The sequence below is a fragment of the Glycine max genome, chromosome 9 (genome assembly GCF_000004515.6).
Source record: "Glycine max cultivar Williams 82 chromosome 9, Glycine_max_v4.0, whole genome shotgun sequence".
NCBI classification, from domain to species: Eukaryota; Viridiplantae; Streptophyta; class Magnoliopsida; order Fabales; family Fabaceae; genus Glycine; species Glycine max.
In genome coordinates, this window is record NC_038245.2 from 36,422,777 (window position 1) to 36,441,621 (window position 18,845).

The 18,845-nt window shown below is 29.8% G+C and overlaps 1 protein-coding gene across 1 annotated transcript; it reads left to right on the forward strand.

Moving 5' to 3' along the window:
• The first annotated feature begins 9,675 nt into the window (after positions 1 to 9,675).
• On the forward strand, positions 9,676 to 11,977 carry LOC100783074 (uncharacterized). The gene is made up of 3 exons (XM_003533959.5): positions 9,676 to 10,019; positions 11,371 to 11,447; positions 11,795 to 11,977. Exons 1-3 carry the CDS (start codon positions 9,776 to 9,778, stop codon positions 11,867 to 11,869), a joined length of 396 nt encoding a protein of 131 aa, XP_003534007.1. The 5' UTR covers positions 9,676 to 9,775; the 3' UTR covers positions 11,870 to 11,977.
• Positions 11,978 to 18,845: the final 6,868 nt, after the last annotated feature.

Genomic DNA, 18,845 nt, shown 5'->3' on the forward strand with positions numbered 1-18,845 from the left:
CACTTGATTCAATGTTATAAGACTCAGAAGAATTATCAATTCGGTTGAAGCACTAGATTATTCGATTAGGATTGACGTAATGAGTCACAAGTGAATTTGCATGACTTGATTTATATTTAAAATATATAAATAATTTTATGACATGTAACTTTGTATACTTAAAGTTTAATAAAAAAAATTAACATATATAACTTTGTATACTTAAGATTTAAAGTTTAATAAAAAAAATTAACATATTTAAAAGCATAATTATGAAATTGTTTAAAATTTTCAACATGAAACATATTTTTTGAGAATTTAGTATAAACAACCTTAAGTTAAAAGTTAAATTATATATCATTGTTATATAATGACAAACATAATCTAATACACACACAAATTAGTTAAGAAAAAAAATAATAAATTTATCATCTCAAATTTTAAGATGCAGTTATGCATGATAAAAAAAAGTAAATATATAAACAACATATATAAGTGTAAGATATAAATTGAACTTTTTTTAATGAGTGATGTTGTTTTATTGTAAAAAAAATAATCAAAAATGCATCAGCTGCCAAGTTATTGGTTCAAGGTCAGGTCACATCCAGTCGAAACAGGTCACATTTGTAACTAATCCATAAGTGATCTAGACTGGTTGGATGACTGGTTCTCAGACCAATAGATCAATCTGACCAATCCAAACCAAGTCCAATAACTATGATGATTTAACATCACCTAATAATTTTTGGTATCTCACACACTTAAAATGTTCAAGATCTTTCTCTATGTACATAAACTAATATTCTATTCACATCCAATCTATTCTATCTTTTTTCCCTTGATATTTCTCTTTTTATTTTTCATCGGATCATTTATCATACTATTATTTGTTTTTCTTTACTCCTTTCCTATCTTCTTATTTTTCTAAATTTCACCCAAATGCATCCAAAATATGGTTGATGACCGACAATTGACATGCAACGCGTGTTGGGAACTTGTACGTATTTGCAAAAGTCATGATGTATAGGGACGTGTGTAGCATTGCCAAAACATCGAGGACCATAATAATTTGAAACGTGAAAAGTGTTTCTTCTACATTGAATAATCTAGACTCTGGAGAAAAAAAAAAAATCGTGAAAAGTGGACATTCGGTTCGGACAATATAATACGTACAGTAATGCTTTTAGATACAATACTTGAAGGTTAATTAATTCACTCAGCACTTTTGATAATTTTGTAGTCATTAACTGCAACTATCAAACACACGAAAAGTTGATACTACGTCAGTGTCATTTTTTCCTAACATAAACCATTATTGGGGTTACTGTTCAGGATACACATGCACCTATCAATGCCAAATGAGTCGTGTATATTGTTTCGTTAGACTTTTTCAAGGATTTATAACAGGTTTAACGTTCAAACAATCACACTGGCTAGGCTGGGATAGCCACTCATATCTCCCACAATAATGAAAAAGGGATTGTACACAATATACTATTGTTTTTAGTAAATGATTAATTTTTTTTTCTTTTTTGAAATAAAAAATGTGTAATGGGAATGGTTAAAATTGTAGTTCCTTTAAAGTTGGCTTCTGTAATATGAAATTGTTCCTTATTTTGATTGAATTTACTGGGTGTGATATTGCATATTTGTAATGGATGAAAAATTGCTCCTTGATTTTTGATGAGTTGAACCGATAGAAGGGTAACCGGGGAAATTATTCTGAAAATTAACCACTAATAATCAGAGTGTTTCAGACATGAGACATGTAATTCCTTGAGATTGGTGTGATAATTGATGCATCTTCGTTTGTTAAGAAATTGGTCCATGGGTGCGTGAGTCCTGAGTGAAGAAGGGAGTATGTGACTTGTGAGACTACAAATTTTGAGCAATCTCAAGGAACAATCGCAACGTACTATTTGGAGATCAATCCCAAAGGGAGTATTGTGCTCGTTGGGTCCTGTTCACTGTTGGGCTATGTTGAAATTTGGGCTTAAGGAAATACACTCTCCTTTCCTTTTTTATTTAAATTTTACTATTTACACTACCGCAGTTACTAAATACACTCTCCTTTCCTTTTTTATTTAAATTTACCTAAATAAACTTCTATTTATTCTCTTTTTTGAAATATCACCTCTGCCTAAAATTCTAGGACAAACTTATCTACTACTTTGATGAATACACTAAGCCAAGAATCCCATGTCTTGGCCAGGAAAATGGTCATGAAGGTGACGATCGATGCAAACCCTCATTTTCTACTAATTGTATGTTTTATTTTTGAGTTGGGGGTTGAACCTTTTTTCACCCTAAGTATAAATAGTCATTTTAAGGATTTTGAAAAGGACACAAAACCTTAGGGAGTGATGGCTTTAAGCTCAAGATTACTCAAGTTTCTTCTATTATTATTTGATTTTCTCCATGGTCATGCTTGAGTAGTAATCTTGTTTAGGATTGAGCATAGCCTTTTCACATTTTTAATGGATTTGTGTTCTTTATTTTTATATACAAAGTTTGTTTTTCTCCCATTGATTCTTTTCTTATTGTGTTTAATTGAATGAATTGTTTGATTTTCTCTCTTGCATAAGCTTAGATGTTTTAAGAAAGAACTGATGGTGAATCTAAACAATGGATTCATAGGAAAAGAACTTAGACTTAAATTACAAAAGTAATTGTATTCCTTCCATGATCAAATAAATTAATAAAAAAATATAATGAGTCTAATTGAATGTTGTCATCAAGTAAAACTGGATTCATTTAGATACATCGTGTTATGAAATGGAACATGTAATACATAAGGTTAATTCAGCTTCAAAAATAGAATCAATTGAAACATATAAGTAATAAATATTAATTCATTAGTCCTCATTGAGTGAACAAGACACTGAACAATTAATTGTGAACAAGGTTTGCTAGGACCAACTCATTCACAACCATGGCAAACATTATTCTTGGGCAACCTCTCCTTCCTGCTCCAAATGGGATCAATTGAAAACCATGTTCCTTTGATATCTATTAAACTATTTAAGAACCTTTATGGTTGAAACTCTTGAGGTTGATCCCAATATGAAGGATCTCTTGTAATTGTCCAAGCATTAACTGGTATTTGTGTGCCAGTTTCAATGTCATAGTCCATCACTTTGGTATCTTGTATGGATTCCCTTGGAACCAATAAGAGAACTGGGGAATGTAATCGAAAAGTTTCTTTAATAAAGCATGCTACTTATAACTAAATCCTCCTCAATTGTGTGAGTTCTATCACTAACCACGTACTCCTCACCTCGCCTAGCTTGTAGCTTTTGCACAAATTCACAATTGGGTGCCTTAAAAGTTTTGTCATGTCCCACCCTAAGATTACTACCAGCAACAAACATATCCTGAAAGAAATACCAATCTTAAATTACCTTTGAATTTTTATATGATAGAAAATAAACTCAACATGCATAAGGACATGAGTCAAAATTTTTGTTTAGGAAGGTGGTGTAAAAACATACTACAAGTGAAATAGAAGGCATTTATAACTTCTGTTAATCTGGGCTAGAGAAGGTTTTGCAATGTATTCCTTAAACTCTTTTCAATGTACTCTTTTATCATGAAATGAAATTTATATGTAAGATTTATTAAATAAAAAGTAGGACCAATGAAGACTCATAACATTGATTGGATCCAAAGAAATATGTTGAAATTTATATGCTAGTAAATCTCTACTTTAATTCTTAAGTTTGTAAATGTCAATAGATTGTTCACCAAGTATAGCTCCCATTGTGAAGGGTGACAAACTTGCTTTGAGTCAGTGCCCGAAAAATGATTTTGAGCGGGAACACATGAAGAATACTCCATATGCTTCAGCTGTTGGAAGCCTTATTTATGCTCAGATTTGCACCAGACCTGACATTGCATATACTGTTGGAGTTTTGGGAAGATATTAGAGTAATCCAAGTATTGACCATTGGAAAACTGCAAAGAAAGTGACGAGATATCTTCAAGGGACAAAGAATTACATGCTCATGTACAGACGGACAGATTGTCTGGAAGTGATTGGCTACTTCAATTCAGACTTTACTGGTTGCGTTGATTTATGAAGATCAACATCTGGTTATATTTTTATGTTAGCCGATGGAGCTGTATCTTGGAAAAGTGTCAAGCAAACCTTAACTGCTACTTCCATTATGGAGGCTGAGTTCGTTTCCTATTTTGAGGCTACCTCGCATGGTGTATGGTTGAAGAGTTTCATGTCTGGCCTTAGAGTTGTGGACTCTATTTCCAGGCCATTAAAGTTGTATTGTGACAACTCTGTTACGGTGTTTATGGCTAAAAACAACAAAAATGGAAGTCGAAATAAGCACATCGACATCAAGTACTTAACCATAAGAGAACGTGTTAAAGAGAAGAAAGTGATCATTGAATACGTCAACACTGAGTTGATGATTGCTAGTATTGAGAGACTTGATATATTGTGGTACATGAAAGATATTACTCATCATCAGAGGACCTATCGCCATGACTCATATATTATGTTTCTTGTTATGGTTGATGTTGAGTTAAATGGACCAAGTGGGAGAATGATGAAATTTTTGGATGGGTCCACATTCTCTTTCCACTATTTTTTCCAGTTGCAGTTTTTTCGAGAATTTGTTTTCTGAATCTGGTCCATTTTCCTCCCACGTTCAACCCTTATCTCTGTCACATTCAGTAACAAACTCACGTCCCTATCCTCAAACCTACTATCTGATACAAATTAGTTGAGCTTTGAGATGGACACACTCTATAAATAGGATGTGGTGTTCTCAGTTTTGTATTACCAAACTTACTTCTCTATTTAGAAAAATACACCATCTATTTAGAGTGAGTAAGAGTCTGGAAAAACAAAGTTGTCTTCAGGTTCGTACTTGCGTCGCTTTGTGTTTGATCTGCAATGGCTAGAAATACGCTTGTACTCCTTTTTTAGCTTCCGTTGTTTGATCTGAATATGACATTTAAATTCATTTACATGTTTAGATGTTTAGATCAGTATGTATATATTTTTACAAAGACGTCAATCGTGCACCTTAAGTACTCTACAAAACCTTCAGCAGTACCTGATGTATAAAATATCAGTTTATCTTTTGTCACATCCTTTCTATTGGTATTAAGATGAAAATAACTGATGTTTTTATAAAATTAAAGTATATTTATGAAATGAGAAACTAGAACAGTTAGCTAGCGATTTGAATCCAAGGTACCAATCTTGTACGTACCAGGATCAAAGCCTTTATGGTTGTTCTATCAATCTGAAATTCCATGGCGTTTAATTTGTCTTTTGCATCCACAACATGTTCACCAAATCTGAAGGGAACCAAAATCTGGACGTTTATTTCGGAAAGGGGAGGTCGAGTGACCAACACAAAATTTGGGCCATGCTTGAGCTGCATATGCATTTGATGCTTTCTAGGCTATTTTCACCTTCCCTTCTTTTGACATGGGGCCTATGCCTTAATTGGTTGTAATTTGGAGTATAATATAACAACAGAGAGGATAATAAATAACTATAGAATTAGATGAAAAAACATAAAATGATAATAAAACTGAAAATAGAATAATAATAATGATAATAATAATAATAATAATAATAATAATAATATGTGAAACATTTAATTTAAAGAAGAAACCTAAGTCTTGCAATAAAATCCAAAGGGATACTATCAATAATTGTTAAAGAAAGAATTATAATGACCACTAAGAGATACATTAAGTGAAAAACAATTCACCCCAAGGAACAAATCATCTTTTTAGACTAAGTTAAATGCAAGAATAATTAAAACTAGGTTTAAATAATTTTTTAGTTCCTAAAAAATAGGTTTTTTATTTTAGTCATTTGAATATTTTTGTTTTAATTTTAATTCTTGTAAAAAAAAGGTTAAACTTTAATTGTAGTATTTCAATTATATCACCATTGACATGTCTATCCACAACTATATAGTAGTAATAATTAGAAACTAAAAATAAAGGTGATAGTTGTTCATTTACTAATAGTACAATTAACATTAATAAATTTATCATTAAAAGAATATATAGAAATATAATTAGAAAAAATACTAAACTAAAATCAAAATACATGTTAAAATATAATAATAGAAAATGTTATAAGATATAAATTTAGTGCAGTAAAAATGTGATTATTTGTCATGTTGGAGGACAAAAGAATATTGAAACTTGAAAGCATGGGAGTTGAATTTCCTCTCCTTTTATCACCTAATAGTTTTTTTTTAGATGAATTTTTATAGCATGATAGTTGGTTGTTATTTTTATCTAATTGTTAATTATTAAATTTTTTTACAAACAAAAAAAATCAAACATTTTCCTTTTTTTCTTATTTTTTATGATGAAATCAATCTTATAATTTATTTCGATAGTTGGTTGTAAAGAAAGCGGTTTATGTATATGCCAGCAAGTTTGCTGTTGTTTGGGCCATGGAACGAATTTTTGGCTAACATCAATTCCCCTTCTTTACTCGGTCATTTATGTATTTATGTTGACTGTATGCATAACTATATGTAGAGGGATATTTCAATTTGTAACATCTTTCTGAAACAATATATAGTGGGATATTTTAGATAAAATCTAATTTCAAACTAATTTTACTACTCATTTTGTATTTATCCTTCATAAGAAACTGCAGCATAAAGAGAAACAGAAAATTCATTTTTCTCCCCCCTTAATAATAATAATAAATAAATAAATAAAATTATAGCTTGATAGAATTTATTAAATGAAAAGGATAGTGACAAAGTGAAACTAGAAATGGAAAGTGGACCACAGGAAGAAAGAAATAAAAATGGTAATGCAAGGGTTGGACCACAGGAATTTATTAAGCAACAAGATGGTACTCTCACGCTTACGTGGACAACAGCCACTTGCCAGCATCTAAGCATAGCATAGAAGATTTTTTGACAGATAAATGTTAATAAAAATAAAAATATGTGAATTTTAATTTTTAAAAAAACATTTATTTATTTATTTATTTATTGATTCTTTAACTAACACCTTTAAAAATTGATTATTAAAATTTAAATATTTACTATACTAAAACATAAAGGATTTTGTTAATCGTCGGATTTAGCAAAGAAAATAAAAATATTTTAGAAAATAAAATAGTTTTCAGACATCATTTGAAAAATTAATAACTAATATTGTATTAATTGTAAATTCATTACATATGTATTTTTCTTTTCTTATTATGACATTAATTATTAACTTTTAATCAGTAATTAAAATATATTTTTCCATCTACTTCTTACTTTAGAAAACAAATACTCTAAGGATAATATTAATTTACTTCATTAGTACCTTCAATTATTTTAAAATAAATGTTAAATCATTTTTATATTTTAATAAAATGAATATTTTTAATAGAAAATTTTATTTTATTTTCTCAACTAATATTTTGAAGACATTCGTTAGTTTATTAACTAAAAATATTTCCATGGTATTATTTTTTCTTTTCATTTATTTGTTTCATAACACAATTTTTTATTTATTTATTAATGTTTAAAATTTTCAGATAATATTATTTTTATCAATTTATTTATATTTATATAGAAAAGATAATGATAATAATATCAATATATATATATATAGTTAATTAAAATAGAGGATTTTTTTTTGTAATTTACGTATTATAATCTTAAATAATGATCAAAATAAGAGTTTAATAATCTTATATTGTCCATATAATTTTTTACACCTATCAATTAATTAAAAATTGTTTTAAATATGATTTTTAAAATAATTAGTGTAAGTCAACAAATGGTTTGTAATTGAGTTACTGTATAAAATTGTTTTATGTTATAGTATGTACACAGTCTTTTAAAAAAAAAATAGGAAAATCATTTTAATACATTGTATATTCTTTTTTCCTTTTCTACGTTAATCCCCAAAATATCTCCCTCTCACTCTCATGACCGTCAGAGATATTTTGCAACTTTTGCACATTTCGATTCAACCTTGCCCACTCGACTCGACTATGATATCCGTTCGCTACTCGCGCTTCTACTGGCTGCCAGTTGCCACCAATTAAAGGAAATGAAGTTTCAAAAACCATGTGTGATCAACACTAACACGCTCAAACACAAATAATAATAATAATAATAATAATAATAATAATAATAATAATAATAATAATAATTTTAAAATAAAAATAAAAAAATGAAAGCTTTCATCCAACACTGGCATGGCAACACATAATAGATCATGAATAATCTATATTTATATAGTTCAAGGTATCGTTTTCAACTACATTTTAGATAATCACTAAGAACACTATTTGAGATTAAATTGAATATAATTACTAACTTGTAAAGTTTTTTATTATGCTATTAATTGTTATTAGACCAATAAAAATGAGAAAAGAAAAGAAAAAAATATGTCTTTCTATTCTACTAAAACTTTCTCATAAAATTAAGACTTGCTTTTTCTCTATTCTACTTACAAAAACTTTTGACTCTATTATTTCTTGAAATAAGTCGACTTAATTATCTTAATAAATATATAAAAGCTAATATATGTGTGTATTAGATCGTTTTATTAAATAAAAAATCATTGTAAATCAAAATGTATTTAACATTTTAGTTTATATTTAATGTTTCACTAACAGAGTGTAGTAAGTATTTAACTTAAAATAATCTTCTTTTACTATTTTTATTTTATTTTATAATACATCTAACGACATTATAGCATATAATAACTATATATACTTCTTTAGTTAAATAATCATGGACTTATTTATTTATGAAACAATATCATTCAATGAGAATATTAAATATCTTTTGCTATAAATAGTACTATAACTATATTGTTTCAATGCAACAACAAAAGAAATATTTTAAATATATATTAGCTGCATAAATTTCTTATCTACACTATAATTTAATTTGGATAAAATTTATAGACTTTTAATTACAGTATCAATTTTTATCATTAAAATTTTTCCTAGACAAGACTATTAAGTTTATAAGTGATTATGGATATATTAGAATAAAAAACGTTGAAAAGTTAAACATAAAATAAGTGTAACATATAAAAAAAAAAACTTATTTTATCTCATTAAATTATTTATTTTCTTATATTACAATTTCTTATTAACAAGTTTATCTAAATTATCTCTATCTTAAATTATAAAGTTTGACATAAATTAACTAATACATGCTATTTCTAGGATTTAATATTATATTTTAAAAATTTACATTATTTAACTAATATATTTTATGCTTTTAAAGATTTTCGATTTATATACTTTATAATTTCAAAAATTTTCCAATTAAAACTATATTGTATATACACATCTTCACTAATATATATAGATAAAATATTAGAATCCAGCAAATATCATGATATTTTTTTCAGTAAAACAAGGACAACTTAAACTGCAGTTCTTTACTTGTTTTCTGTGGATAAAATGTAAATTTGCATTAAAAGTAACATAAGTACATGAAGTAGCAAAGTTTTAAGAGGAATGCTATTATCTAATATTCTCTTTCCAGTTAAAACTGATTGAAAATTATAAATTTTAATATGTCTTATTTTAAAATTAGGAGAGACACATCAAATAAAGCGAGTACATAATAAAATTATGTACAAACAATATACAGGTGTCGAACCTTCAAAGCGAGTACACCGTTTCCATACTCTCACCCTCATATATATATATATATATATATATATTCCCCACACTCGATCCTTTAACTTAACTCAGTGAATCCTCTCTTCTCATTTCCTAGGAATCCCCTAAGCCACCGCAGCATCGGTTCCTCCACCCACCGCGATGGCGCACGTGCCGGCGAGCGAAGCGACGGCGTTCTGGACGGACGAGAAGCACGTGCACTTCCTAAACTCCATGGAAGCCTCCTTCGTCCGCACAATGCTCCAAAACGAAGGCAACTCAAACTCCTCCACCACGCGCTACTCTCTGCGCCTCGACCGTTATCTCCCCGACACATCCGAATCCACCTTGGATTTGAAACCAAACTCTCGCTGCCACCGCACCGTAAAGCACCATGCACCCTCAGGTACGTGATCGCAGCCTCCCCGCGCATCTTAGCAACCGTTATTATTGTTGCTTTGGGGTTTTGATATTTTGAGCGAACAAATTGTTGGAACTGAGGGTGTTGAATGTTGACTGTTGATTATGATAAGGCCGCGTTTGGGTACACATTATTATTATTATTATTATCGGTTTTTGCGTTTGATGAAAATTAACGGTGCTGGCGGTGGACCGGTGGTTGGGTTGGTGGTTTTGTTTTACTGGTGGACGCTGTTCTACTGTCTAAAGTTCTTGAACCAAACAGCACGTAATCAAGTGGACCGTCGAAATTGAAAACATCGAATATGCCCCTTAGATATTTGTAGACAGTAGTAACGTCCTCTTTTTTCTTTCGGATCTCAATCCTCTACATTTAAGCCATTTCTTATTTATTTTTTTCAATTTTTATATCAAAAAATATAAAATACTACACCGTACACTGTTCAAAAAAATTACGATTTTTTTTTACAATATTCAAATGTTTTCGATCTATGAACAAAAAGGGTTTTCCATTTTCACAGTATAACTGAAGATGTATTAGTACTTATTAACGATTCAATTATTAATTACACTGAGAATAATGTGCATTATAATTTAGAATCTATAATTTTTTTAAGGGATTAGAATCTATAATTTTAATCATATAAAAATAGATACTCTAAATTTATTACAACATTACACCGGTAGCATAATGTCTTGGAGCTAAGATTTTTTTAATACCCTAAATTTTCAAACACCTAATTATAATTAACTTTCTTCATTTTTTTCTATTTATTTTTTCCTATAACATTATAATACTCATGATCATATATACTATTTTTTTTTGTTTCTCTCTTTTACTGGCTCTCTTATAACAGAATGGGTGTCTAAAAATAATTTTTAAGTATGGGATTGCATGTTAGCGAATATTCGGGTGTGTGTATATATATATATATATATATATATATATTTTTTGTTAAATAAAAATTATATTTAAAAAAGATAAGTTACTATTTACATGTTTAGTTTAGTTTAATTAATTGTAGAGAAGTGGTCGGCATACTTTTTAAAAGATAAGATATTATTTCTCGAAGCTTAAAGTAAACCAAACTTTCCTAGTCTATTTTTGATACTTTATTCAGGTAGTTGACAGATATTTTGTTCCAGAAAAGAAAAAAAAATCTTTGAAATTTCATAGCCATGGTTTTAACGTATTTATTTATTCTCTGAAAAAATCTCACGATCCACTTCAGTTTGGGGTCCCTGTTTTAATTTTAAAGATAGTTCACTTTTTGACCAACATTTTTTCTTTTTCCATTCTTATAATTAATTAATTTGGGGACTGTTTCTTACAACAGATTCAATGGGTCCAACAACCAGAAGAACAAGGATCAGGACGAGATCATCTCAGCCCTGCAATTCGTCAGAGGACCAGGTGTGTTTTGGTTTGTAAAGATGAAATACTGTAGCGTGTTTCCGACCGTTGGATCACGATCCAACGGACAGAAACATCATTTTTTATCATAAGCTATGTTACTTCCCAAACATATACGAACCGTATTAATTAACCAAACACATTCATACATGTGGAAAGATCTTAAATACAACGGATACTCCTCACATCACATGTTTTGCTCGATCTTGTCTTGTACATGCATTGTTCGAATTATAATATTAAGAAAGGGAAGGATATTTTGACGAGATAGATAGATCGATCATAGATATATATATTATGGGTCAGGAAAAGGACTAATGTGTTATTTCCACGTGTCCCTCACACAGGTGGTCCCACAAGTAGAAAGAGAAGGTGCAGCAGCAGCATGCAATAGTGACGATCATAAAAGAGCAGAAAATTAATGTTTAGTGTACCTTTTCCACCAACCTCCCTACCCCTCTTTCATTTTTATTCTGGTCGTTTGTTTAATTTTTACCATTTATTTATTTCACCTCTGTATTTTTTTTTTCTTTCCTATCCTTTTTCCACTATTCTCTCTTATATATATGATTTTTTAAACAAAACTAAATGATAAAATACGATATTGTTTTTAAATTAAATTTTGAAAAACAAAATATTCAATCATGATAATCCAATTTTTTATTAAATACTAATGCACATCAATTAAGATTAGCATTTCTATATATATCGCAAAAGAAAGCAAGGTTTAGGGAGATGTCTTGGATTGGAGATATTTTATGAAAAAAAGAATATTTTATTATAGAGGTGTGGGGGAGAACAGTTGAAGAATATTAAATTATGTGAACTTCTATGATATTTTCATAGCTGTATATATCATATGATGCAACTATTAATTAGTGAAAAAGTTTTTACCCGGTTAACGTACTAATCGAAAATTATATATGTTTAGTACGATTTTAATTAGGGTAATTATATATAAAAACCAATAAATCTAATACGATATTTTAAGATCGGATGATACTATAAAAATAATATTGTATTGATACATACTCGTATATATTTTTTCTCCAATTAATGTTAGAATAATTTTATATAATAATAATAAAAAAATGATATCATAAATTAATCAGAAAATCATGTTTAATATAATTTTTAAAATAATTATTATAAAAGTTAATAAATTTATTAACTAATAAATTATATACAGTTAATATTAAACAAGGCACGTGAATCTATGGGTTGTGATTAGTACGAAGTGGATTAGATGGAGGATAGGGACCGGGACATGAGAGGAGTTTTCAATCTTATCTGTATGAATATGTTGGTAGTAGTGGATGGTTGGTAAATGTTTTCGAATCAAAATTCCGTGATCCATACTGTATAATCTTCTCTTCTTTTAGAATAGTCCCATCTCATCGCCAACTTTGCATGATTGCTCCTGATGTGAAGTCATATTCGTCCATTCATTGGATGAAATTTTAATATCTATATATGTGCTTTTGGGAAATCTGTGCTATTCGATCGATTGGTTTATATTACGTAGTTATCTACAAGTGGTAGTTGAAGTTGAAAAGTAAGTGTTTACTTGGTTTGTAATATAATAGAATTAACTTTTCTCTAGATTATTTCAAATCGAAATAGTTAAAAAAAAAAAAAGCGTAGTGAAAACATTAAGAAACATGAACACCTTTTGTGTACTCTTTCTTTATTATTATTATTTATTTGATAAGCAATAAATGATTTTCCAATGTCTTCATACTACTTTCATCAATGTCCCGTAGGTCAAATATCAGTTCTTTAAAAAGAATGAAATATCGGAGATTAATTAGTGGAGGGTTGTTTTATCGTAATTTGTGTTTCAATATTTTCGAATTTAAAGACTGCAGTTTTGTTAAAACTTGGGAGTTTTATTGTTCTTAATCATCTTACTTGAGTTTGAATAGCAGTTCTTAAAGACATCTAGTGTGAATTTAAGTAATGTTTAAAAATAGGTGTTGGATTTAAAAATATCAAGTTATTAACACTACTACAAAAAACACAACCTACATTAGTTATTTTAAACATACTAATGTGGTTACATGATGTCATTGTAACTCATGTTGTAAAAAACTAATGTGTTTACGATGACGGTTAAGCACGACGATCTTAGAATGTATTGCGTATTCTAAGACGGTTATTTGTACAATCATTTTGGAATGTAGTACATTCTAAGACGGTTCTCGTAAGAATACATTCTAAATTGATCCTCTTACAGGGACCGTCTTAGAATATACTATATTCTAAAGCAGTTATCTGTACAACCGTCTTAAAATGTCATTTTTTATAAAATCATTTTTTTAATCTCATTTGTTTTTATTGAGGCCAATTCTGTATACAAAGTAAATACTAAAGCATTTTCACACTAATATCAATGATGCAGACATATAAATTTACACTAGGAGACAATTTTCCAATGCCCAAAGAAATACTTGACAAGATAAATATAGCTTAAATTGACCTAATGATATCATCATTTCATCTTTAAACTAGACAGTAAGCAAGGAATATCTTGACCAAGAATTGTGCATTCAAAATTTTCTAGAAACAAAAAACAAAAAAAAAAAGAGAATTTAAAAATAGTCTACCTTGATAACATGATCCTGTCTTTCTTGACCAAATTGTTTCAACAAAATTTAAAAGCTGGTGCTGTTGATCAAGTAAATCAGAAGAAGAGGGCAAAAAATGGGTGACCACCATGAATCCACAGCAAAGACTTTTCTGAAAAAGAAAACTCCTCAATTTTTTGGCTCTCCATCTGTTCAAGGAGTAAAGATAATTAATTGTCTAAAAATATTAAAAAATGTGAAATATGGATATTTTCTATAACATAGGACAATTAAACATTATATGAAGAAAAAAAAACTATGAAAATATTTAGTTAAAGGTAAAGAGATAGAAGCTTACTAGGAGCACTAAGTTGGGTTAAAAAGAGGCTATTCCAGGTGGAGAGATCATATGCTGCAAGCGCGCCGTATCGATCATCGATCACGTCAACGTTAACAACAAGGACTCAATTTCTAGGTGCGTCAATGGCGATGCCCAAGGAGGCATTTTTGGCCAAGTGGTGATAAATCAAAAAACACAAATACTATTATTATTATTCACTAAACAAGTACTACTAACTCTCGTAAAAAACACAAATACTACTAAGTACACGAGATTTCTCTTCCAAGAGGGGGGGGGGGGACGTTATAGGATTTATAACAATTTTATTATTTTGAATATTAAATAATTAACCTCTTTCTTTTCTTCAGTATTATATGTTCTCCATTTATTGAAAAAAAAAGGTAATCCCTTTTCTTCAGTATTATATGTTCTCCATTTATTGAAAAAAAAAGGTAATCCCTTTTCTTCAGTATTATATGTTCTCCATTTATTGAAAAAAAAAGGTAATCCAGGACTAGAACGTGTTATAGTATCATATGTTCTCCAATTTTATTATTATTTTTTAATGGTTTTAGACTTTTAGTTTTTAAAAAATAAATAAAATAGATATGTACTAATTATATATCCAGGTGTATAGATTATCTGCAACTGTGTTGAGAATGAGACACATCTCTTAATGCTTGTGGTGGTACTTGCACTACTTGTGACAATTGCTTACCTTATAATATAATATAATTTTTTTATGTGTAAAAACATAATAATATTTGTCTTTTCTTTTTTACTCTAGTTTTAGATAGGAAATTGATTGCTGAAATATAACAGTTTTTAAAATAAACACTATTAGAAAATATGTTTTCTACATCGATTATTTATGACTTTTTACATCGGTTTTTAATCAATATTGAAAGTGCCGATGTTGAATGTATTATCGTTAACATCAGTTCCAAAAAACCGTTGTTAACGTTAAATTTACAATATCGGTTATTTAAATAATCGAGTTGATAATAAGAATTACACAAAAAAAATGTATTAATGTTGACAGTTAACATCGGTTTTTTGGAAAAACCGATATTAACGTAACTTAACATCGGTTTTTTTTTACAGAAAACCGATGTTAACGTATGTGTTAATGATGACAGTTAACATCGGTTTTTTGGAAAAATCGATGTTAACATAAGTGTTAATGTTGACAGTTAACATCAATTTTTTTTTCAGAAAACTGATGTTAACGATTAACATCGGTTTTTTTTTCCCAAAAAAACAGATACTAACATACGTTAACATCGGTTTTTCCAAATAACCGATGTTGTTTTTAAGATTTTTTTTAAAATACTCTCTTTGTTTTTACAAAATAACCAAAATTTAACCTGTAAATTTAAAATCAGACCACACAACATATATGATTTGCATTCTGCTTGGAAATAGGTTTTAGCAGAAAACTAGCTAGTAAACTATTAAAATGAAACAACAAATGTAAAAAATGTAATGCAAAGTACGGTAAACTAATTAAGTAACCTAAAGTTACATAGTTCCCTAACATCCTATGTTTTACAGATGGGGCATGCTTGATGATCTTTAACACTGTAACTGTTGAGATTCTCATATGCTGGAAAGTCATTAATGATACAAAAAAGCATTGCACACATTTCAAAAGTCTCCTTGCGAAACCCATCAAACACTAAAACCCCCTCGTTCCACAACTTTCTTAGGTCTTCAATCAACGAACTTAGGTAAACATCAATGTCATTTCCTGACTGTCTTGGGCCAGATATCATCATAGAAAACATCATGTATTTTCGCTTCATGCACAACCAAGGAGACAAACATCAATGCCATTTCCTAGCTGCATTGTTGTTAAATACAAACGAGCATAAACTCATGCTCATAAATTGCTCATAGATTTGGTCTAAGCGAAAAGATTTCTTACACACTCAAATGGGTAAGTTACCTTGCCATAAACTACCATGATGTTCTTACATATCAAGTGGGTAAGTTACCTTGCCATTAGATACAAAGGCTTGAGAATTTTGGTTTTAGAAACATTGAAAACAATCTGTTTTGGTTCTTTGGATAGTGAAGAAAATTATGAGGATTTTCTAGATAATATAAATATAAACATTTAGTAGGTGGTTTAGAAAAACGATAAAAAACAGTGCAACCCATGTATATATTCAGTACAGTCAAGGATGTGTATAGTACTAACTTCACTGTCAGACATTAGTTTAAACCAGCGTAAATAACATATCTTTTAAGCCTGGAAGTTGATCTCTTTGTTATCCTGTTGGTTTATTCTTCTAGTTTATGATAAGTCTTGTTTTTCTTGTCTCTGCAGCATCAGGCATTGAATGAATCTCCTATTGGACATAACCAGTCCCCTAAAGTTACCTCAGAAGCTGTGGCCATCGCTGAAGATATTAATGACATGTCATTTATCAGTGCACAATCAGCTGAAGTCACCTCATATACAACAGACAAGGGACATGATGGTTTATTGGAGGAAGATGAAAATGGAGCAAAGGATTGTATAATTAAGGATGGAGGTAACTGATGGATTGAGGAATATGTCAAAAAATCTATCTACAGCGGTTGTGAATGTAAGTGACAAGTTTCGATTGTCTCTTAACTGCATAATTTCTATAAACTTACAGGCTGGGAGAAGGCTAAAAATGAAGTGACAAGTTTAAAGAAGCAAGTCTAGGCACTGACTCTAAAAAATTCAACACTTGAAGATAGAGTCGCCCATCTAGGCAATGCACTTAAGGAGTGTGTTAGGCAGCTAAGACAAAAAAAATCTTTATAACTTGGAAAAGGTATTATGGTTCCAAGTCTCTATGTTGATTTCTATTTTTTTCTTTCTTGGAATGAAGGCTGATTAATTTTGCCTAATGCTGATATGACTTGTTTATGTACTAAGTCAGTAGTATATTGCTCTAATTCATATTGATTTATGTAGTCATTTGGACCAAGGGATCATTCAACATTAGGGTTTACTTGCTTATTATCCAGAATAGAATATATCTAATACATGATGTTTCTATTAATAATATAGCTTATCAGTCACACTAAAGGAATAGAATAACATTGCTAGTTACCTCAAACTTGAAGAGTGCAATTGATGAATGGACAACCCAGAAGAAAGCAAACCGCCAAGGTAGAGGTAGAGGTACTCCCTACGCCTTGCAACTAAATCTACCGCAGAGAAGTAACCAAAAGCCAAAGAAGAGAAAATAAATATTAGAACTTGACATCCACATAGAGATATACTTGCCTGAGAGGTAATTTGTTGAATTAAATGAATAGTACTGTCAGTAATTATAATGTCATCAACATACCCAAGGAGATATATAGGGCAAATTGACCAAACTGGGTTATTTATAGAATAACAAAACTTGAAACTTTTGGAAAAATCGGTGGTTGAATCTTAAATCCTATTTTTCGCCTACTTAGAGGCATTTTTTGGAAAAATCGGTTGACCAAATTCCTTTTGGAAAAAGATTCCTCCTTCAATTTCAAGCGTTTTGACATATTATGGACCTCAAACAGACATTCCTATCAAAAGTTACAGCCGTTTAAAGTTTACTTGCACAAACCCTAACTAAGTAAGATAGTCTGAAGCATAGGAGTTAACTATGGAGTATGAGGGTGGTGAAAAACAGCCATATAGGGTTTAACTTAACAAAGCTCATTTCAAGAAATTGCAGAGAAGGAATTACCTGATTGAAATTGTAGTGTTGGTGTTAGTATTGAATGCTGAAGTCGCAGACCGCAGCAGTCACGAACCCTGACGGCGGTCATGAACCCCGACGGCGGTCACGAACCCCAGCGATGACGATGGTGTGGAGGAGACCACAGTGACAGGTCTTCGCAATGAGGGAGAAATAAACTTTTGTTTCTGAGACTGAGCTAGCGTGCGGGGGGAGAACCTTTTGGGTTTTAATTTATCTATAACCCAACATCGATTTTATAAAGAAAACCAATGTTAACATCGGTTTTTCAATAACCGATGTCCAGTTGATGTTAACATCAATTTTTTAAAAACCGATGTTAACTACTTGATGTTAGCATCAGTTACATCGGTTATTTAAATAACCGATGTTAACATCAAGTTGTTAACATCGGTTTTTAAAAAACCAATGTTAACCAACTCAACTTATTTACAAAAATGTTACTGTGCTTTTTTTAACATCGATTTTTTGAAAAACCGATGTTAATCATGCGATGTTAAGTCTATATTTTGTAGTAGTGAAAAAATAAGAAGAAAATTGAAGAGACCTAAAATGATTAGTTCCTAATATATCAAAGATTTAGATTAGTTCGATTCATGGAATTATTTTAACATATATATTAATTTTTTTAACTGCACATATATTAAATTGTTAGAGATATATAGTTCCGTGCGTATATATAGTATAAATGTTTTAGCATGTTAAATCATAAGATAAGTTATAAATTATAATTTATAAAACTATTCTCACATAAGGTGACTTTTAC

Excerpts from the sequence above, each read along its gene's own strand:
- LOC100783074 (XM_003533959.5), top strand. The coding sequence starts at position 9,776 with ATGGCGCACGTGCCGGCGAGCGAAGCGACGGCGTTCTGGACGGACGAG. Across the intron at positions 10,020-11,370 it reads AAAGCACCATGCACCCTCAG|ATTCAATGGGTCCAACAACC; the intron begins GTACGTGATCGC and ends TTCTTACAACAG. Across the intron at positions 11,448-11,794 it reads GCAATTCGTCAGAGGACCAG|GTGGTCCCACAAGTAGAAAG; the intron begins GTGTGTTTTGGT and ends TCCCTCACACAG.